We start from the raw sequence: 23914 nt of genomic DNA, 5'->3' as shown, positions 1-23914 counted from the left end.
TTTTATCACAAAAGATAGTTATCATATCTTGTCCATTTGAATACTGCTCAAAGCAATTGAGTACTCAATGCAATGAACTCTGTTAAAAATATATCTTCTGGCATCCTGATATTACTTACGTTTGCTTCCAAAGACAAGCTCACAAAATGATTTAAGCTTCATAATGATTTTAGCACTTGAGGATTTTTTTATTGGCAACAAAAGCAATTATCTTTGTATCTGATTAAATATTTAATTTGGAAAAATGAGTTGATAGTAAGGAAACTTGATAACAAGGATTTAAATTAAAGTGGCATTTCATCAAAACCTGTCAAAGTGGATTTATGCAGGATGCAGATCCTGATTTTTTTTCTTGCTTTACCTTCAGTTGTTTCATATTAGCTGTAAAAGAACAGAGGATATCCTACCACTGCCTTTGTGCACATTTTAAAATGGTACTCAACAACCACAATGATGAGAGAAAAAGCTAAGAAGTTTCAGTCTGAAACATAAGGGTTGGTCCCTATGGCTTCCAACAAGTCTAAAATATTCTAATGATTTTCACTCATAAATAAATTTCAATTATTCATTTGATAATAAAATACTGTAACAATCTATATTCATCACCAATTTAGTAATTTAGTATCCAGAATATATTACTGGTGTATTTAAAATCTTGGCTCTTTTGACAAGTTGAACCTGTAAATGTCTTTGGAGTAACTATTATGGGAGATTTTTGTCTTTGAACACTTTATCTTACATGTCATAGAAGTAAACTGCCCTACCATCTGAAACCTGATGCAAATTGAGTTGCAGATTTAGGGATTACTTACCAGATTAGCTACCTGGGAAAAGTCTCAAGATTACTCCTACCTGAAAGGTCCCCTCAACAACATATCATGTATAATCAATGCATAGTACTATTTTAGTAATTTCTCCTAGAAAGCAATTTAGAATAAAATATATTCCAATTGTCTATATCTCTGATGTTATTTTTCCATCAGTTTAAAGATCATAGATCATGTCACAATACAACTACCGAATATTCCATTCGAACTAGTCCAAACAATTAAGTGATTACTCTACATGTTATAACAACCAAGACTGCTCTTTCCAGAGATGGTGTTACATAATTGATGCTTCAAATCCCAAAACCATTAATGTCCAGTCCACAAGGTCAAAAGGCTCGTTATTTAGAAACATTTTTAAAGTTGTCGTAAAATCACATCTAATGACATACCAGCGTCCTCCTTTTTCCATGACTTTTCCTTCAAGAATGATTTATTAGTCTACATCTTACTTTCTGATTCAATGCTAACTGAAATGTTGATGTCTAGGCATTTGTATATTTTTAAAGAACTTCAGCAGAAAAAGAGTTCTAAAAGACCATTATATCTGATCTGAACACAAGTAACCAAAACACTAAAATATGTGGAGGCATTAATTGTGAGTTATATAAACTTACTTTCACTCTTCATACTTCTAAAATAATAACTATTGGTACAACTGGTTTTGACTGATTTTGAAAGTAAATCAAGTAGTTGATCATTTATGAAAATCAGTAGATCTACATGTGAAAAAATGTCATATGTTTCTTGAAGACTAAGAAGTTAAAGAACATATAAAGCAAGGATTTTTTTCCCCTGAAGCAGAATACATTTTTATTGATTAGTTGGTAGTTTCAGATAATCGTAGGTTTAAAAAAATCAAAATAAGGTTAAGTAAGACTGGTCTTACAGAAGCATCAGAAACTTCACATTTTAATGCTTAATTGCAACAGCATAAAATTCTGGATTTTTAATAATGAGAGCAATGCAATCATAAATACATGCCAACAATAAAGGAAACTTGAAGCTAAAGCAAAAGCAGGCTGATAGGGATCCACAGTTCCGTCAAGATATAGATATTCCCATATTTTAACACTAATGTTTCCTTTAAAACTAATTCCTTGCCATACTGTTAACAGCACAATTTCTAACATGAATATACATCCAGACCTAACGTTAATATTTTTAAACACATAAGTTCTTGGCCTTAAAAAAAAAGATAGAAATCAAGCAAAGAAAAGATTTATAAAAGATGAGTACAAATCCTAAAACTCTGGTAGCTTCAGGTCATGGACATTTTAAGAAAGCCATACCGCCTCTTTTATTTAAATATAACATGCGATACAGATTATTTTTACCATAAATTACAGACACTCAAGTGATGTATTACTAAATTAAAAAGCCCAGTATCTTAAAATATAGATAGCCTGTTACAGAATATCACAGCACTTCACATACTGTTATATATTTTAAATTATCCAAAAACTAAACATAAAAAAACAGAATTGGTCAACTGAATAAAACTGTCCTGAGGAAAGAAGTGAAATTTTATAAAAAACAGATATGTTACTTCACATTCAATGAAAAGGTCATCAATATATTTATCATCGGTAAGCATTTTAAATGCCCACAAATTTTAAAAGCCTCCTTTTCCTTTGCTAAATTAAGACACATACTGTGTAATAGTTTTTTTTTTTTAATCTCTAAATAGGCTGCCTCACATTGTTCAGAAGAGACCAGAAGAACCATTCAATATTCTGTGCACTATTACTTCTCCCTCAATTTCCAGAAGGCTTTAGTGCATTATTATCATGTTCAAAAATTTCTTCCTCAGCCCTTCTCCACGTATATTTAGTTAAAATGGGGTCTTTTCTACAGTAGGTATGTAACATGAGACATTCTCACCACGCAAACAGCTGGGTGCTAAAACTGCATTTTAAAAGCATTCTTTAATAGGCTGTCTCTTTTCGTGTAAGCCAGAGAAACCGTCTAAAACATATGTTCATAATTTCACAATCTTCTCCACACACATAAAATGATGAGGTTGAAAAAGCAATAGGAATTCATAACAAAGCATCCTTTCAAACTAGCTGACCAAATACAAAGCAATACTAGCAGTTTGATAATACAGCTTGTTTAAAAGTGATTATTGATCTACTCTGCATCGAGAAATGTCTCAGACCCAGGAAACATCTTCCGCATGTTTTACAAAGAGCATGCATGACTGCTAATTCATATTTTCCAACAAATCACATAGGATTATATATCCCCATCCCTATAAATGCATTGTAATCACTGCCATGATCACAAAGAAAAAAAAAACCTATCAGGCATTTTAAATTGATCATTTTAGTTATTAGAAAATGAAATCATGAAACAGCCTGTATTATGTTTCAGAGGTCAAACTAGTTAAATTTAAGATGCTTTGGGGGGCTTGGAAGTAAGCTTATTTTCCTTCTCAAAATTCAATTAAGAAAAACGCCACATAAAATTTTATATTTGTGATAAGAAGACAACACCCTTATCATACCAACATTTCAGTACAGAACAATTTTTACAGGCATATCAGATTATTATTCAGAAAACATCAATGCTGAAGGAAATAGAGTTTAGCTTTACTCACCTTGCATTGTTCAGCGTTTGTCCAAAAAGCTCATTTTGTAAAATATTTGGTGGGGATGAGAAAACCCCATGAAAATGAGATAAGACAGAATTGCAGACCTGGCGCAATGTCTCAAATTGCATTTTCTTTCTTTTTTCCCCCCCTTCTCTTATTTTTCCTTACCACCTGTCTTTAAAGTCATCTATTTGCAGACACCATCAAATAAAAACATGCCAATCAAGTTCCATATTTCTCCTGAGCTCTGTAGAAACTGTGCTTAAATGAGCAGAGGTTGATAGTTAATTGTACAGTCATTATTCTTCTAATTCAGTCGTAGAAGATTCAGTGCCTGTACAGCTTTCGGCTTTCTCCTGACTGTAGCAAGAATTCTAAACAGCAGTAAGCTTTTTGGGCATTCCCAGCTGAAGTGTGAAGCTGAGCTGCTCTCATGTACTCATATTTCTCTAAGCCTATTAAAAACACGCAATGAATAGATGCTGTCGTCAGGAGTTTCAGCACATCTGGCTGCCAGCAATAAAATCTCAGAAGTAATAAAAATGGGGACAAGGTATCTTCTCAATGTTACTACTGGGTAAGAAGGAGAGGAGTTCTGCATTTCCCAACCCTTTTTTCTTTCCCTGGAAAACAAGCAACTCCAGCAACAGAGTATGTAGGTCTCTTCACTGTGCAGGCTGCTGCATAGGACCAGAACACCCTAAAAATAAGCGGTATATCCTTCTTTTGATATCGTGAAGCAATAAGACAGACAATGGGCTTTTATTGCCTGCATTCACAATGCTGTGCTTCCAAAGAGACATTTGGAAAACATGAACTTATTCATCTTAACTTCTTCATTTGAAAATGTCTTCATTTGCTTTTAAAGAAAAATGAGTAACATTCAAGCCAGTCTCTTTCCAAAGGCCGTACATATTGACTACATGATTATTTGTGCAATTTTAGAAAAAAATTATACTCTGCTACTCTATCAATTAAAACTCACTTAGGCAGCACACATTAAATGTGAACGTTTCCACAAGTCAAAAAACACAACTAAGGCCAGGGACTTTATCAACTATTATTAATTTATTTCAATAAATGGTGGTCATAGCATTTCTCAGAAAAGAATATTTCCTGAAGGTTCCAATTGTCTTAGAGTACCTCAGATCACCATCCATTCTTAAAAGAGTAATTCTGGTTTAGATCAAATGTTTGGGTTATTAAATATCCATGTGCATCCAATGTTACTACAAAAGATGCTCTAAAAGTTGTGTGTAAACCAAATTTTAAAAATCAACTCACTTACAGGGACAATTAATATTTTTATTGCTCTTTAACTACTCCTAAACCATGACATTTCTATAACAAGTATATCCCCTTTAGGCCTTTTTTACCTCAACTTTTAGCCCTCACCCTTTCCATCCCCTTCCACACGTATACCACTAGCAATAAGTAACCAGGCACTTAAATACACTAAGAAGTTTTTTTAAAAACTGGTGAATTCTTTGTTGACATGAATAAGCATTTCACAAAAGAGCAACACAAAATAAACATGTAATAATATAAATTTTGAAATGACACAAGAAAAACATGTAATAATGCAAATTTTTAAGTAATTTCTTTCTTTTAGAAATTAAGATGTTTAATTATGGGTTTGTCCTCAACCAAGAGTGCCCCTGTTTTGCTTATTATTTATTATTTTATATTTTTATGGGTGCACATTCATCTACTTATGAAACATATATATGTAATAACTATAAAGTATTTTTTGGCTTATAAAGTACTTCTAAATTTATTTTTTTAATATCCAGAAAATGTGAGCAAGTGGTAGTTCTGCTATTGCTTATAAATGAAAAGAAATTGAGGCCTTAAAAGATTGAAGATCACACAGCTTATATAGAGTATCTGAATGAAGATCTCTGCCTTGGACTCCACATCACATGCCCCTTCCCTATCATTCTGTCTTCTATGTACACACACACACACACACACACACACACACAGACATCCATTGTGAATAGATCAGTCTCTATACATGAATAGGAAAACTACCTGCCAGTGACCTAATCAAAGATATTTCAGTCAGAGCAAACATCCCAATGGTTTTAATTCGTAAGTAACTTTAAATAGATTTCTTTCCTTTCACTCAAACAGAAGCAACCTGATATGCTAAAAATTTTAAGCTTCTGATCATAAGTGAATTTTTTATATCTATAAAAGGTCAATTTCTATAAGTGGAAACACATTTTTAAAATTCTTAATTTCAAAGCTCATACTAACTGTAATGAATATGTATGTGCATATATGTATGTATGTATATATTTCCCCCTTGCAGGTAGGTTTAATTTGTATAAATAATCAAAAGCCCTTTTGAAGTTAAGTCTGTTAAATAAGGTGTTACACTGAAAAGCACTCTTCGTTGCTAAAAAAAAAAAAAAGTTTCTTTTGTGTCAGAGTTGGATCTGAAGACAAGGTCATAGGAAGAGTTCCAAAAAATGGTCTCAGCAATGGAAACATCACTAGAATGAACTGCAAAATTACTTCTTTAAAGACTAAAGAAACAGCAACTACCTTCCTCAGACCCTTCTTTTCCAGCTCTCACTATACAACACACACTACTGGTCAACTTTCTCTTCGTTCCCTCAACATTCTAGAAGTGCTTTCTTCCACTTCCCCCTCCCCTTACTAACCTTTCGCCTGCTCCCATTCATTCTTAAGGATTCAAATGTCACTTTCTCAAGAAGACTTTCTCTGACTTAGCTTAGGTCCCCTATTATGCACTTTCATCATACCCTGTACTCGTTCTTCATTCATTTGATAAAAGTGTAACTATATATTTACTTGAAAAAAAATATTTAATGTCTTTCACCCTCAGTTCCATGAGGTTAAGGCTAAATATTGCTTTATTCTATAGCATAGTGCCTAGCACAAAGTAAGTACTTAATAAATATGTGTTGAATGAACAGATGTCTATATTTTATTGAAAAGGTAATTAGCTTTTAGTCACATCCCATAAGTAGGATAAGAAACTGCTCAGGGCTCAATTTGATTCTTTGTTTCTGTGTTTACTTTAGCCGGCCACATCCTATTATAAGGTCCATAAATACAAAAGCAACCAATATTTGCAATCAAAACCGTTGTGTAATTTGTTGGACTATCCTGAATATTTTAAGAATGTTTACAGCTAATATTTGTTTTACATTTTCTATACACTGTAGGCCACATGTAACATAAATACCAGAGGCTTCTACGATGAGAGAAAGAACATGGCACTTGGAGTTTATTGGCCTAGATTTAAGTATTAACTCCAAACCTAACCAGCCATTATACCTCAAGACATTGACTTTATATACCTGGGCTATGGTTTCTTCAAGCTACATCATTTACCTCACAGGGCTATTATTATATTTGAACATGTAATGTATATAAACACATTTTATAAACTTTAAGGTACATAGTAATTGGAAGTAACCTCACTATGAGCTACCTAAGGAATCACATTATTGGAACCAGGATTCTAACAATTACTTCCTTTTATTTATCACACTTGTTCATGCATTTCTTTATGAATTTCTTTTGTGTAAGGCTCTATCCTTCTGTCTGTTGGATGTTGACAGGATACAATGCTGATACTCACCTCTTTCTGGGAAAATTAGATAATTAGCTCTATATTTACACTGAGTCCAGCAGAGAAGCATTAACTCTCACAAGTGAAGTTGATGGTGGAAATTTGGCTGTACTATTAGAATCTTTTGTACCTCACCGATAATGACAAAGCAAACTAGAGCTCTCCCAGAAGAGGTGTTAAGAAACTTCTAGCAGCAGAGGCAATTTTATTAAAGAAGATTTCTAAACAGCATATCAACACGTGAAAAAGTTCAAGCTAAGTAATCAAAGAATTCAAATAAAAATAATCACATTAAAGTGTATGTTTGCCCATTAAATTGGCAAAGTATTGTCCAGAGAGTCAGAGAAGAGGCACCGTCTCATATCAGATTTACTGATAGAGTGCATATGGGTAGAACCTTTCTGAGAAATATTTAGTATTATGTACCAAAACTTTAAAAATGCTCAAAAGCTGACAGAACACTGGAAGAATAAACACTAAAATGTTAATATTGATTATTTCTGGGTGAGACATCACATTTTTTTCTTCCATTGTATTTCTTTATACATTAACCACAAAAAAAGCCCAAAGTTTAATCTACCTGTAAGTAGAGAATTCTACAATTACAATACCATAACCATAACAAATTAAGTATGATGTCAGCCCATGAGCTTTTTCTTAGCAATGCTTAAGTAAATCAAATATTAGGTTATTAGTTTTCACGTGAATAGCTATATGCATTAGCAGAGGTATTCTCTTCTTTATCAGGAGGTTCCTAAGATTCTAACAACTCAAATAGTTTAGTTAGTACTATGAAACAACCAAAGGAGGGGGAAAAAAAAACACTTAGCACTAACTTGTTTATTATGTCATCCTCAAAAATACTTGAAGTATAAGCTCTTAAATTAAAATTACTTAAGAGTCTTGGTTTGCAAATGCCTAATGGCTGTGAGCTAAATGTCTTAAGAAATTCACCACAAATTCAAAACCTAAATGAAAGCATAAAAATTGGGAACTTATTCTCTTCTAAATAACAACACAAGCCTCTTACTTGGTAAGGCTCAATATCCCTCATGGCATATTTCAATGTTATAGTTTTAGAGATGTCTGGGTTTATTTTGAATTTTTAGGAGTACGAAAGTGTGCCTATTAAAATGCTCCATACAGGGCGCCTGGGTGGCTTAGTCAGTTAAGCGACTGAATCTTGATTTCGGCTCAGGTCATGATCTCATGGTCCGTGAGTTCGAGCCCTGAATCAGGCTCTGTGCTGACAGTGCGGAGCCTGCCTGGGATTCTCCTCTCTCTGCCCCTCCCCTGCACATGTGCACTCTCGCTCTCTCTCTCTCTCTCAAAATAAATAAATAAAATTTAATAAATAAATAAAATGCTCCATACATGCAAACATTTAAACATAGCTAATCAATAACTGAAACTATATGATATATAAAATGTATAATCTATAACAAAAATACCAGAAACGTGTTAAAGGAATTTTTCGTTTTCTTAAAATATACATCTATAGTTCTATCTACATAATTGAAACAATTGCACTGTCTCTTCTGTTACATTATTCTTGTTCCATTGGCTATTTGAAGCATCTGACTGATAAAAATCTAAGGGTTATATATAAGAAAGATGGTCCAGAGAACAAGTGGTCTTCATATGTTTTTCAAATTAATGTCATGCATTGTAAATATTTCCCTGAGGCAAGACCATAGAACCATTCACCTCAGGGATAAGATATAAGCAAATAAAGGCAGATGATGAAATTTTGAACAAAAGCACAGAAGGGAAAAGTTACTCAATAAAGGTAAATTGGCTTGTGCCTCAACTTAGTGTGGACAATATTTAAGGAAGATCGGCTTACGTAAGCATACTACAAATCTAAAGATTCCAGAGTGAAATCATAGAACAGTGTAGTTCAAAATACCTACAGTGGTTTTCATAATAAGTTTTTAAGAACACGTGGATACTGTTATTTTCTGATGTACAAAAAAATTCTGTAGTATTTCCCAGGGCTTGAACTCTGTATCTACCTGTCCCTAATTTGGGTCGTTGCTGCAGAACGGACTCCTACTAGTTTCTATCATCTGATTTCGAAAGGAAAGGGGGGGCACCGTGAAAGCCACCACAGATGCATGAAGCCCCACCAGCACTATCCTGTCTCTGATTCCTGTTTCTGGGTCAGAAATAGGAGGGCTAATACTACTACACTTTGGCTCAGGCTGCATTATCATGAGAGGTGTTACAGGGTTGCTTCAACAGCCCAGTGCCAAGCAGCTCTTACCAGAGTAGTTCCCACTCCTACAAGCTGGCAGCAATCGTGATTTTTCTTCCATTGGATGCAAGAGTCAGACCTAGATTTAAGCTCCAGAATGAAAATGTCCAGAGTGATTATCTAATCTGACACCTAGAGATTCTACCTATTAGAAGAAAGAGAACCAAGGTCTCTGAAAACACAACTTGGTTAAGTCTCTCCACTGTTAGGACCACTAGCTCCAAGTAGCTACTTCCTTGATTAACTGTCAAGAGAATCCCTGGAAGCAATACAACAACTTCAGGGAGCTATGTCACTATAAATATGAGCCAACTCAATCCCTAATAACTGTATTCACCAGGAACCACAGTATAAGAAATGTTTATAGCTTTGGGACTCCAAGCACTCACCTAAGCTTGCAAACTGACTGCACATTGTTAGTACATGAAAACTGGAAACAATAATCATTGGCACGACTATAAATTGTTTTAGCAAAATACGTCAGCAAACAGAATACTATGCAATAATACTGGCCTCCGAGAGTTCGCATCTACAATTCTTTTCTTTCATGCAATTTCCTTCTACTCATTACATCATGAGGGACTGGAAACATCACAAATACACCAAGATATTATCTCACTACATGTGGATGTAGGGAAATGAATTAGGAAGCTAAAGCATTAGTCAAAGCAACATATTAGCTGGCTTGAATTTAAATGATTACAGTAAGATGGAGACAAAGAGGACTAAAAAGGCAGATGTTGAATCAACAGGACATAATGATTGATTTGCACAGGTTGGGAGGCAGAGTATGAGGGTCAAAAGAGGAGTCAAAAATGACTCTCAGATTTCTCTCTTAAGTAGCCAAGCATATAGTCTTAAAATTTGCTGAAAAAGAAAATGCTAAAGGAAGAGCAGACTGAGGGAGAAGGAAGGGGAAGATGATGAGTTGTTGAATTTAAGCAGCATGCAAGATAGCTAAAAAGGCAAATAAGTAAGCAATTGGACAAATAAGTAAGCAAATAAGTAAGCAATAAGTAATCTCCCTGGAGTTCAGAAGAGAGTTCTCAACCGTAGATATAAATTCAGGAAGCATCAGCATGTTGGTAAGGATTTCAATCAAGTGGGTAAATGAGATCACCCAAAGAGAAAGTTCAAAATGAAAAGGAAAAATAAAAGTTTAAAACAGAGCACAAAGGAACTAAGTTCCACAGTAGTCATCAGGTAAAGAAGAACCAACTAAAGGAGGAAAGAGAGGAACAGCCACAAAAGTAGGAGGGAAATCAGGAGAGTGTGGTGACCCAGAAGCCAATAAAAGGCAGTGTTTTAAGAAGAATGGTATAATCAACTCTCTGTTACATATTCCGTCATCTGGAAATTGAAGAATTGCCATGTGTGATCCTGTGCCTCAAAACAATTCTCCTGAAAAGCGTTCTTTTAGCCTGAAATCACTCACTCTAATAGGACCCAAACCTAGCCTAGGAAAATAGACTGGGAACAGACGACATTTAAGCTTCCTTTTTCTACCCCCTTTCCTTCCTTGGTAAAAGGTAAGCAAACAAAATTGTTAGTCTTGGTTCAGCCAAAGCAGAAGACCTTATGCAAATAAACTCATGCAAATCTACAGGCATCTTGATCCAATGTTACCAACTTAAAAATACAATTAGACATGCTTGACCCTTACAAATGAACAGAGATCAAGATTAATCAGAGAACCCAGCTACTTATGAGTGATTAAGCACCAAATTTGAAAGTAGAAAGTATAATACAAACAAGACCTGTTCTATCAATTTTCCATCTAGCTTTCCCTTTTCCCGTTTTGTTTCCCTCCTAAAATGACTTGTTTATTTATTATTGAATCTATTTTAGAAGCCTCTTGGTTCTAACGACATTTGTCGTGATGAAGAATAACATTTATTTTATGTGTGAATCGAGCCACCAATGATTTTATTGTTATACTATTTCCTATCTTTTTTTAAAACTTTTCTTAAGGTTTATTTACTTTTGAGAGAGACAGAACACGAGCGGGGGAGGGGCAGAGAGAGAGGGAGACACAGAATCTGAAACAGGCTCCAGACTCTGAGCTGTCAGCACAGAGCCTGATGCGGGGTTCGAACTCACGAGCTGTGAGATCATGACCCGAGCCAAAGTCAGACGCTTAAGCAAGTGAGCCACCCAGGCGTCCCTATACTATTTTCTATCTTAAAAGAACTTCCCTTGAACCCAAATTCCCTTCGAGGTACTGCTCCATTTTTATGCTCCTCTTCACAGCAAAAGTTCTTCAAGGAATTGGTCTTTAGTTGCTATGTCTACTTCCTCACTTCATATCGTCTTCTCAGTCCATGACAATCAATTTTCCATCTTTAATACTCCATCAAGATAGCTCTCATCAATGACTTCCATGTTGCCAAATTCAAATGCAGTCCTCCATTCTTCTCTTTTTTGAGCTTTTTTTAAAATTCCAGTTAGTTAACATACAGTGTTATAGTACTTCCATCTCTGTTCTTTTCTTAACATAACTCCCCTCCACAGCATTTGATACTGATGTTATGCAGCTCATGGTCCTTTAACCATTTTTTTTGTCTTCTTTGTTCTTGAAACACATTCTCCTGATTTTCTTCTTCCTCAGTAGCAATTTTTTCTCAGGGTCTTTTGCCAGCATCTGAATGTTGGGAATGTCCAAGGCTCTATTGTGACCATGTTATTGACCTCTGTTCTTTTTTGTTTTGTTTTGTCTAAGGTAAATTCTACCCCCAACGTGAGGCTCAAACACACACTTCAAGTTCAAGAGTTGCATGGTCTACCAATTGAGCCAGCCAGGTGCCCTAACGTCTTCTGTTGCTCAATCTACATGCTCTACCTAGATGATTTAAATCCATGGCCTTAAATACTTTGTACATGTTATATCTTTGTCTTTATCTTCCCCTAGAACTCCAAACTCATATAACTGTCTATTAACTTGACAACCCCAAATGGGAATCAGAAGGTCATCTCAAATATATGTCCAAACAAAATTTCTGATTTCCTCATCCAAATCTGTTCCTTCTCAGTTTTTCCTATCTTGGAACAACACCATGGTTTACCTAGGAATTATCCTTGATATCCCTCTTTCTTTGACACTCTACCACCTCCATCCAATCTATCAGTAGGTTCTGTCAACTCTATCTTCAAAATGGAACACAAATCCATCAAAATTTACATCTTGCTACAATTCAAATTCAAGCTAGCAATATCTGTCTCACAGACTAGTTCAATAGCTTCCTAATTTCTTTTTTTTTATTATTTTAACATTTATTAATTATTGAGAGACAGAGAGACACAGAGAGTGGGCAGGGGACGGGTAGAGAGAGGGGGAGACATAGAAGCTGAAGTAGGCTCCAGGCTCTGAGCTGTCAGCACAGAGCCCGACACGGGGCTCGAACTCACAAACTGTGAGATCATGACCTGAGCTGAAGTCGGTCGCTCAACCAACTGAGCCACCCAGGCGCCCCTCTTCCTAATTTCTCTGTGTATAAAAACCTGTCTCCTACAACCATTCTCCACACAACAGAATGACCACACAAAAACATAAATAATATTATGTTCCTTCCATGTTTAATCCCTACAATGGCATCCTATCACATTTAAAATAAAATCTAAACTCTCTCATTTTACAGAAAGTAGAGAGCTGCATTTTTAGTTTGTCCAAGTGGTTGGTGACAAAGTTAGAATGAGCATTCACATCTCCTTACAATGCAGCGCTCCTTACTAAGTACTATCATGGCTCTCAGTCAGCAACTCCTCATGAATGCTCTCATTTAAAACATAAGCTAACTTTATAGTTTAAAAGTGCCCCCAGAATGTAAAAAAAGAAATGATAGGAAAACACAAATAAAAAGATCACAGTAGGCTTGGACATAAACATAACTCCCAAATCTCATATTTTTTGAGGGAGTAAAACGCAAAGATGCACCAAAGCACTGCATCAAAATATATTTAGACAGGAAAGGGAAATATTCCAATGAAAAAAAATCAAATTTTCATAATCCTCCCCCCACTCACATGACTCTAATTCTTATTAAGCAAAGTCGACTATAAGAAACAGGTTTCTTACCACCTTCCAGACAGTGATTTTAAATCATAACTCAAAACTTTCAACCATGTCAAGTAATTTACATAAGTAAATTTCAGATATATATCACAGAAGCGAAAAGCAATTTTACCCCACAAGTTTGAGTGCATATATTCTGTAGTATCATAGCCATGAAAAATATAAACTTTTTGTGAGAGATGTGACTAAAATTTGCCAGTTCTGCTCTATCAACGCAGATCAATTCTCGTGCAGAGAAAAGGAAGACGAAAATAGTTGAAGAGATTGGATAAATAGAAAACTCAAGAATCCGAAAATATTACTGAGGAAAAATAAATTGAAAACTTAACATCTAAGAAATAGACAAACAAAAAAGTGCTCAGGTGGAAAGTTATAAAAAGAAAGAAGAACTGAAAAAGAAAAAAATAAAAGGGGGTTTTATCAGTAGAGAGGGGAGGTCACCCTTAAGTTTAATTTTCCAGTTCAAGCACTGTGTAATTATGTAAGCACAGTGAGAACTGTTCCACCAATAACCTTCAAACCAACCTGGAAAGACCTTTCCAGACAAAGAGCTTCCAATCATACCTCAAAACTTCCAACTGTGTTAAATAATATATACAAGCATCTTGCAGGTATATAGCAGAGAAATAAAAATAGTTGGTTATAGGTAAGAACAATTTTTATTCTCTACTCTACTTATTTTTGCTGCATTATTTGTCTGAAAAAAACTAGAGTAGCCATAGATTACTACAGAAGAAATCCATATGATCTGTATTAATGTTCCTAACTGTACCCCAAATTTTAGGACAATAGCAATTTATCGTGTTTTGAGCTATCTTGAGATTCAGGAGACTATGTCTTCGAGATTTTTAAGGATAAAAGAGATCTCACAAAATTAAAACTAAAACGCTTGTGAGAAACATGCACTAGTACTAAGTAATGCACTCACAATTAAAGATAAAAGATATACAGAATTAAAAATAAAGAGACAATTTCTATAAATTTCTTATTAAAAAAATTGTACAAACTCTTCTGAGTTCTAAACTAAATCTCTCAATGGCTATGACATTGTAGGTAAAGGCTACAGTCAAAACATGCCAGCATCACTTCAAGAAAAACCCTGTCCAATTCACTACATTTTAAACATATTCCTACCTATTCCTCCTAGAAACTCTAGTCAACAGGGTCACCTAGAAGACTCAGCCAGTTGGTTAAGTGTCCAACTTCGGCTCAGGTCATGATCTCATGGTCCATGAGTCTGAGCCCCACGTCAGGCTCTGTGCTGACAGCTCAGAGCCTGGAGTCTGCTTCAGATTCTGTGTCTCCCTCTCTCTCTGCCCCTCCCCCTTCAAGTTCTCTCTCTCTCTCTCTCTCTCAAAAATAAATAAACATTAAAAAAATTATTTAAAAAAAAGAAACTAAAGTCAACAAAGATCTTTTACATTTGTTTATCAAGAGGAGCAGAAGAAATAAACCACATGGACAAACTCAAGGGCATAACCAGAAATAAAGTAAAAAATAGGGAAGGAAGCTGAGAGTTTCATATAGTTTAGGTTATCTTATATAATTCTGTGTATACACAATTAAATACTCTATTGGTAATGGAATAAGGGACTAATAAAATTTTTTTCTCTAATTTAGCAATTCTCAAAATTATAGTCTAATAACCTCAGGGGGATTCCAAGACTCTTTCAGAGGATCTCCAAGGTCAAACCTATATTCATAATAATATTAATACATTATTTGCCCTTTGGACTCTCATTTTTTTTTGGGTGTTACAGTAGGGTTTTCCAGAGGCTAAATTATGTGTGATATCTCAAGATACTGACTACAGACGAAGATAAAAGAATCCAGCTGTCTTCCACTAAATCAAACATCAAAGAGATTTGCAAAAATGTAAAATAATGCCAATTTTCTTACTAAGTTTTTCTTTTCTTTTGGAAATATGTTGTGTTAGTTCTCTATTGCTGCAAAACAAATCTCCACAATCATGATGACTTAAAAAAAAATTACACTTATTATCTTACGGTTTCTATAGAAACTGTCAGGAGTCCAAGTATGGTTTCAAGGGTGTAATCAAGGTGTTGGCTGAACCACGTTCCCTTTGGAGCTTAGGGTCCTTTTCCAAGCTAAGATGATTGTTGACAGAATTCAGTTCGTTGTGACTCTAAGACTGAAGTCTCCTTTTCCTGCGTTCAGCTCCCAGAGACTCCCCTCTCAGATCCCTGCCATACATGCTTCCCACAGCCCCTCACTACATGGTAAGTGACTTCTTCAAAGCCAGAGAAAAAACTCTGGCTTCGGTCTAAGACACAGTCTCACATAATGTAATGTCATCACAGAAATGACCATCCCACCATTTTTGCCATATTCTTTTAGCTAGAAGCAAGTCACAGGTTCCATACATACTCAAGGGAAGGGCAAACCTCACTGTAGGTCAACTTAGAACTCTATTTACTCCCTCCCTATGGTTAGTTAAAACTTAGTGGATTTAGTGTTTATTTAAATTAATTAATAAAGGTATATTTTAATTCTCAGGTTTTATTTCTAATATGGTAAATACCAACAAATATAATCTATATACACAAAAACTCTTTGAGGTCCTCAATTATTTTTAAGTTTGTAAAGAGATCTCAAGACCAAAATGTTTGAGAACCACTGCTCTAATCTAAGCTGGCTCTTATATATTTGCTTTCTCTGATATCTGACACATGATAAAAGATAAGAAAATTTACTTTCTGCAAGTAGTGTTCCTATCTTAGAACAAATAAGTGGTAAGCATACTCCCCATATAGAATGAAATTTAAAATTGAGGAAATTATCCAAATTATTCAGCTTTCCATATCATTCAGCTTGAAATTTGGAACCATGATTATTTACTTTTGTAAATGGTTAACTATTCCCCACCTAATCCCACACTTTCACGATTTCAGGGAATTGCAGGAGCAATGTCCTTGGGTAGAAAACACAGGTAGGTTCTATGCATAACTAAAACAGGGATTGTTTATCTATAGTAACATGCAAAAAGGTAGAGAATATGAGCACAGATGCTTCGATATAAATAAGTGTAAAAGAATTCAAAGGCTCCACCATGATACTAACTGCTCTCATTCATGTTATTATGGATTGATAAATTTAGATGCCTGAATCCTCAAACAGTTAAAGGTATTAAGTAGGAAAATATGTCTTGATCTTGATTTCAAGGTTTGACTCCAACTCCCTTGTTTGTTTGTTTGTTTGTTTGTTTTAACTCTGGTGAGATATGTTAGACCTTGTATGAGCCTTAGAAAGCCTATTTGTTCTTGCACCTTAACCTTCAGTATCCAACATGGCAAAGCCAATGGCTAGCTTCTTAGTCTCACCCTTCTTCCTCTATGATCTTCCAAAGGGGACTGCCCAGTTGTTTCATCCCAGAACTGTCTTATCGCATCAGCTACAGGAGATGAAAATATACAGTGAAAAAAAAAAAAAAAATGGAAGTAGTTATTTATCCCAACCAAGTTTCATATATTACCACTTTATTCACTTTATTAAAGATCCAAAAAACACTTCTACACTCACCAGTCCTCATCCTTGCCCACCTTAGTGTAGCAGTCCAATTTTGTAGCCTTTATCCATTATATCCCTGACCAATATCAGAACTGTTTCACTTGGTATATATCAGGGTATGGGGAGAGGTGGGTGAGATGCCCTAGAAGTCAGTATACCACATTAATATCACCATAAAAGCCAAACTACAAACACTCCCATAGCTCATTGTTCACACTAAAACTGTCAATATATCAATAGACTCTCACACTAAAACTGTCAATATATCAATAAACATACAGTAAAAAAAAAAAAAAAAATTGTGGGGCTCCTGAGTGGCTCAGTCGGTTAAGTGCCAGACATCAGCTCAGGTCCTAATCTCACAGTTCGTGAGTTCGAGCCCCACTTCGGACTCTGTGCTGTCAGCTCAGAGCCTGGAGACTGCTTCAGATTCTGTATGTCTCTCTCTCTCTCTCTCTGCCCCTCCCCCGCTCATTTAAAAATTGGTGTAAAGAATTATATAAGCATATATACTAATATTAGTTAAGAACTTGTTATAGCTTATTAAATCTTATATATTTATGCATGAATGACTTGAGAAATCCAAGATACACATTAGTGTTGGAATGAATTATAGTCTCACCAATGGTCTCACAAATGGTTTGGTGTTAACCGATAATTTTCTCAGCAATTACTTAAAAAAGAGTGTTTCTGGCTAACAAAACCACCACCACTGACTAACAAATTATTCCATCTTAATGTCTTTCTAGCTTTCCTTTCCTTCCAACTTTACTTTCCTTGATATAATGATCAGTACCAAAACAAAACCATATTTAAGTGAATATATGGCCTTCAAAAGAAGCTTGTTAAAAATGAATTTATGGACACTTTTTTTTTTCTCAAGAAATAGTAAGCAACAAGTTCAGTGTAAGTCAATCAAATGTCACTGATTAGGAGAATGGATATTGGCTTATAATATTTGAGGTAAGACTGAAAAGCAACTCGTTCTAAAGTGACCAATATAGTCAAGTCATACTGTGAAGGAAGTAGGTAACAACTTTCCAAGACTTTGAATAAGAAAGACAAAATATGGGGCGCCTGGGTGGCGCAGTCGGTTAAGCGTCCGACTTCAGCCAGGTCACGATCTCGCGGTCCGTGAGTTCGAGCCCCGCGTCAGGCTCTGGGCTGATGGCTTGGAGCCTAGAGCCTGCTTCCCATTCTGTGTCTCCCTCTCTCTCTGCCCCTCCCCCGTTCATGCTCTGTCTCTCTCTGTCCCAAAAATAAATAAAAACATGCTCTGTCTCTCTCTGTCCCAAAAATAAATAAAAAACGTTGAAAAAAAAATTAAAATAAAAAAAAAAAAAGAAAGACAAAATAACTGAACAAAAGGCAAAATTTCTATAAGTCAAAGGAAATTAACTGCCTGAACGTCTCTGTGTGAAAAGTAAAAAGTTGCCAAATCCAGCCAGAGACGCAGAGGGAAAAATGTCACTGGAATTATCCCAAAGATACTGGCAGACAAAAAGGTAAGTTGAAATTGAAATAAAATATGGTTCTAAGATAGAGATCAGTAGGTACATGGAAAAGTTAAAGTTGGAAATAAGTGTTCTATTATCATGTTTTATTCTGCGGGCACATGGGTGGCTCAGTCAGTTAAGCATCTGACTCTTGGTTTCAGCTCAGGTCATGATCCTACAGTTTGTGAGTTCAAGCCCCACCTTGGGCTCCACGCTGACAGTACGGAGCCTGCTTGGATTGTCTCTCTCCCCCTCTCTCTCTGCCCCTCCCCTACTTGTGTGCTCTCGCTCTCTCTCTCTCTCTCTCTCAAAATAAATAAACTTAAAATTTTTTAATGTTTTATTCTGTCTCCAGCATTTTTAAAAGAGAAGAAGATAGCATGATTTTCAAATTATTAGTGAGACATCCCCAGAATGAGTACAGCTGCCATGACTTATAAAAATAGACTTGATATTTTTTATCCATATGCTCAAGAATAAATATGTAACCTGAGTATTTGATATCTATTGATGAAATCAAATTCATAATTTTAAAAAACCTAGCCACATGAAAACTCCAGGCATCTGGCATCAGAGGCAAATTCCACCAAACATTTGGAGAAGAAACGATAACAGTTGTACACAAACTCTTACAGAAAACTGAGGATAGAAGATCACTTCCTAACCCATCTTAGGAGGCCAGCATTCCCCAGATACCAAAACCAAAGATATATATTAGAAGGAAAGGAATCTACACACCTAAATCCTTCATGAATAGAAGTTAAAAATTCTCTAACAGGACATCAGTAAATCAAATCCAGCAATATATAAATAGAACAATACCATCATGAACAAAAGGGGCATTCCAGGAATGCAAGGCTGGTACAACACTTGAGAACAGTATAACTTACTACAGGAACAGATTAAAAAAGAAAATTCAAATTATCATCTCAATAGAGGCAGAAAAAAACACCTGACAACATTCCACAGCCTATCACTCAGCAAACTAAGAATGGAAGAGGAATTCCTTAACCTCATAAAGGATATCTATGTAACACCTACAATTAACATCACGTTTGACTGTAAAAAAGTCAAAGCATCAACCATAAGATTGGAAAGAAGGTAAAGATGTCAATGTTACCACTTCTATTTAACACTGAGGTGGATGCACTAGCCAGTAAAATAGTACAAGAAATGGAAATAAACTGCTTACAAACTGAAAAGAAATAAAGCTGTCCTTTTTTTACACATGACACCATCATCTATATAAAAAAAATCTCAAAGAATGTTTAAAAACATAGTGTGGTACTGTCCCAGGAGAGCCAAATAGACCAATAGGACAGAATAGAGAACTCAAAAATGACCCAACTACATGCAGAAATATGTTATAAACAGGTGCTACCAAAATCCAGTAGTGGGCAAGTGGATTATTTAATAGCTGCTGCTGGGAACCCTGGCTCACCATATGGGAAGGTTAAACTTGAACTTATATTTTGTCATAACTACAAGTAAATTCAGACTGATTAAAGACATATATGAAAAAGGCAGAACATAAAAGCTAACCACAGAAAGTGCAAAAGAATATTTCTAGGATCTTTGAGTGAGGTCTGACTTCTTAATCATGACTAAAAGATCACAAACTATAAAGAAAGTAATGGATTTTACTACATCAAAATAAGAATGTTCAACAAAGACACTGAAGATGAAAATGACAGGGAGCTAATTTTTTTCAATTGGGCAAATAACATACATAAACAATTCACAGCTATGGCAGCCCAAATTACTAACAAGTATATGAAGGAATTCCTGACTTCGACGTAATCAGGAAATTTCAAATTAGAACAAAAATATCCCTTAAGATCTACCAGACTGGCAGAACGCAAACGTCTGAATGTTACTATTAGTAATTAGATGAGGATTCACAGATCCTCAAGCACTGCAGGTAGGAGTATGGACAGAGACATTCTTGAAAACAGAAACTAGTTAAACAAAATATATATACCCTATGCTACAGAAATTGCACATCTAGATATACACACTTCAGAAGCAGACTTGCATAGGTCCATAGGAGGCATGTTCCAAGGATGTTCACTGATTCACTGTGTGCGGTAGTGAGGAGTTTTCACATAGCCTAGATTCTCCATCACTAATGGATTGTCAAATAAAATATGATACATACTAGAAATATGTATTAGCTTACTACTGCTGCCATAACAAATTCCCACAAATTTAGTGGTTTAAAACAATACCAGTTTATTGTCTCAGTTTTGTATGTCAGATGTCTAGTGGAAGCTTCGATGGACCAAAATCAAGATGCCAGATGAATTTTTAGAGGCTCTAGGAAAGAAAATTTTTTTTTGTTCTTTGCTCCTTCATGTTGTTGGCAGAATTCAGTTCCTTGAGGTTGTAGACCAAGGTCACTATTTTCTTGCTGGCTATAAACTGAGAGTGGTTCCCAATTTCTAGATGCTACGGAATGGACTTACGGTCCCCTTCCTTATCCTCAAACTCAACAATGGCCAGTCAAGTCTGTCAGGCTTTGAATCCCTCCTTTTCCTTCTTCCATCTCATCTCATTTACCCAGTCAGGAAAGGTTCTCTACTTTTAAGAACCCAAATGAGTAGACTGGACTCATCTAGAAAATCCAAGATAATTTTCCCATCTCAAGATCTATGGACATCTTTAGAGACCATTATTCTGTCTACCACAGAATATAACGCAACAATAGACTGATATCCCTACATAAATAAATCTTTTCAAATGTAGCATCTAAAGCACCACATCATTTATGTAATTTAAAACATGTACATACACAATACAAGATTTTTTTATTATTCAAAGATCCATATTTAGGTGGGGAAAGAATACAACAGAAAAGCCCTATAGGGATCACTTAAATGCCATAAACTGATAAATATGACTAACAAAACTTACATCTGAGAACCAAAATAAATTAGAGTGGCAGAAGAGATATTAATGATCTAGGAACATCAACACTATACAAGTTTCTTTCCTACTATTTTTATATCATCTTCTGTCTTTAAATTTTTTTCATTAAAATTCTGTTAAAGTTTTAACAAACCTATAAAACCTTCCCCAAAGTGCCCTATGTAATTCCATCATTTAAATGTGTTCATTTAATTCTTTAATTCCATAGATTTCTTCTTATTTATTTATTTATTTAATTTTGAGAAAGAGAAAGCTCAAGCAGGGGAGGGGCAGAGAGAGGGGGAGAGACAGAATCTCAAGTAGGCTCCACACTGTCAGCGCAGAGCCCAACATGGGGCTTGATCTCACGAACCATGAGATCACGACCTGAGTCGAGATCAAGAATTGGACACTTAACCGAATGAGCCACCCAGGCACCCCTCTAAGTCCATATATTTCTAAGTTATATTTTGTTACATTTGTTTTTACCAAATTCAAATAGATGACTACATCATTAGTCCTGACTTCCTGGATTATAAATCTTATGGCATAGAGCATCTTCTACCTTTTTTTGTATTTCTCTTTCTATATGAGTGTTATAAAGTAGATACTTAAAAAATATTATAGGCTAAGTAGCTGAAGTGATATTTGCTGCAATATAGTTCCATGCAGAGCTTTCTACAAGTCCAACAAGTACTATGCATGATTTTCATTAGATACTACATAGAAAGCCCCCAAGAAGAATAGGGAGATCATGTAATATATTGTCAACGTCAGGACTTTTGAGAGTAAAGTAAGTGCTCTTAAAAATTATGCTGGGACAACAGGTATAAGCCAGGACTGACCCTAACAAATGGGGATATAGGTCACCTTACCCGAAAATAGACTGAAGAACCTGAAAAACAGCAAGATATTTAGTCACATTCTATAAACTGAAGCTAAAATGTGATGGGTCAAAGCAAACATGCATAAGAACTGCTTTAAAAAATACATTAAAGCACCTAAAATGCTCCATCATCATTGTAGGTGTCCAAGGAACAAGACTATACCAGACATCAGTCTTATATGTAGCAACAGTAGGTTAGTTCTTTTATGCAGGTTAACGTGTTCTTACAAAGACATTACCAATGTAACTTACTTCTTCACCTCTTTCAGGTCTTAACTCGATGTTAAGGTGTTCCCCAACCTCTAATTTAAAATTGTTAATCATCCCTCCTCCCCCTCAAAAAAATCCCTTTCTCTCTTCCCCTGTATTATCTTCCTCTGCAGCACTGAGGCCAGAGCGTAGGAGGTCCCACTCACATCTAAGGGAATGGCGCCCCCTAGCGTTCTCCACACGCACATAGCCTCCAACACACAGGCCTCAAGTTGTATCACTATCCAGTTAACTAGTTATTTCTTACCTCTTTGTCTTCCCCAACTAAAAAGCAATCTCCATGAGGGATTTTGTCTGTTTTGTTCCCTGCTATACCCTCGGCACCTAGAAAACTGTCTGGCACACGATCAACAATAAATATTTGTTAAATTAGTATATGCATTGCTAGAACAGAATTCTAGATAAAGAGGTACAGCATGAGCAAATACTCTAAATTTGAAGACTAAAAGATACTTTTAAATTCATTAGTTATCTACTATGGCTGTATTATAGGTTGCATGAGGCAGAAAGTGATGGGAGATGAGGTTAAAAAATACAGAAAATTAGTGAGCCTCGAAAAATTGAATGATAGGATTTTGAGCCAGAAAAATGTATGTTTCAAATGAAACTATACCTATGATTTTGGAATCTTGAGAAACCATTTTAGTATAAAAAAGGGTATCTTAAGCCCCACCTTACATTCTCGTGGGAATTAAAATTAAACGCCTTACATTTTTTCTCGCAGAGCCTAGAACATACTAGGTAATCAATGGATGCTAATGTCCCTCAGAAAACTAAGGATTTGAAATTTAAGTACAAAATGGGAAGGTATCAAATGAGAGGAAATGAATGACTTTGTTATATCTGTACTTTTAAAATCCTTGTTCTGGTGGGGATGCAAGCTGGTGCAGCCCTCTGGAAAACAGTATGGAGGTTCCTCAAAGAAACTAAAACAGAACTACCCTACGACCCAGCAGTTGCACTACTAGGTATTTATCCACAGGATACAAGTGTGCTGTTTCGAAGGGACACACGCACCCCCATGTTTATAGCAGCACTATCAACAACAGCCAAAGTATGGAAGAGCCCAAATGTCCATCGATGGATGAATGGATAAAGAAGATGTGGTATATACATACAATGGAGTATTACTCGGCAACCAAAAAGAATGAAATCTTGCCATTTGCAACTACATGGATGGACCTGGAGGGTATTATGCTAAGTGAAATTAGTCAGAGAAAGACAAAAATCATATGACTTCACTCATATGAGGACTTTAAGAGACAAAACAGATGAACATAAGGGAAGGGAAACAAAAATAATATAAACACAGGGAGGGGGACAAAACAGAAGAGACTCATAAATATGGAGAACAAACAGGGTTACTGGAGGGGTTGTGGGAGGGAGGATGGGCTAAATGGGTTAGGGGCACTAAGGAATCTACTCCTGAAATCATTGTTGCACTATACGCTAACTAATTTGGATGTAA

The 23914-nt window shown here is 35.6% G+C and overlaps 1 protein-coding gene across 48 annotated transcripts in view; it reads right to left on the bottom strand.

Moving 5' to 3' along the window:
• The window catches only part of RIMS2 (regulating synaptic membrane exocytosis 2), a 602465-nt gene that overhangs the window by 381960 nt on the left and 196591 nt on the right, over positions 1–23914 (bottom strand). For 3 of the 48 annotated variants that reach the window (XM_060611115.3, XM_060611117.3, XM_060611114.3), the window contains exon 1: positions 3430–4094. The exons of 36 other annotated variants lie outside the window; for them this stretch is intronic. In XM_060611115.3, the coding sequence (XP_060467098.1) occupies positions 3430–3551 (122 nt within the window). In that variant the 5' untranslated portion in view covers positions 3552–4094. Of the gene's footprint in view, positions 1–3429; positions 4104–23914 lie in introns of those variants that run through there. 9 more of the 48 variants (XM_060611116.3, XM_060611113.3, XM_060611118.3 and 6 more) reach the window with 7 other exon arrangements.

This window comes from Panthera onca, chromosome F2 (assembly GCF_046562875.1).
Source record: "Panthera onca isolate mPanOnc1 chromosome F2, mPanOnc1 haplotype 2, whole genome shotgun sequence".
In the NCBI taxonomy this organism is placed as follows: Eukaryota; Metazoa; Chordata; class Mammalia; order Carnivora; family Felidae; genus Panthera; species Panthera onca.
Note: the sequence above shows the minus strand (reverse complement) of the source record. Positions and strands in the feature narration are given on the sequence as shown.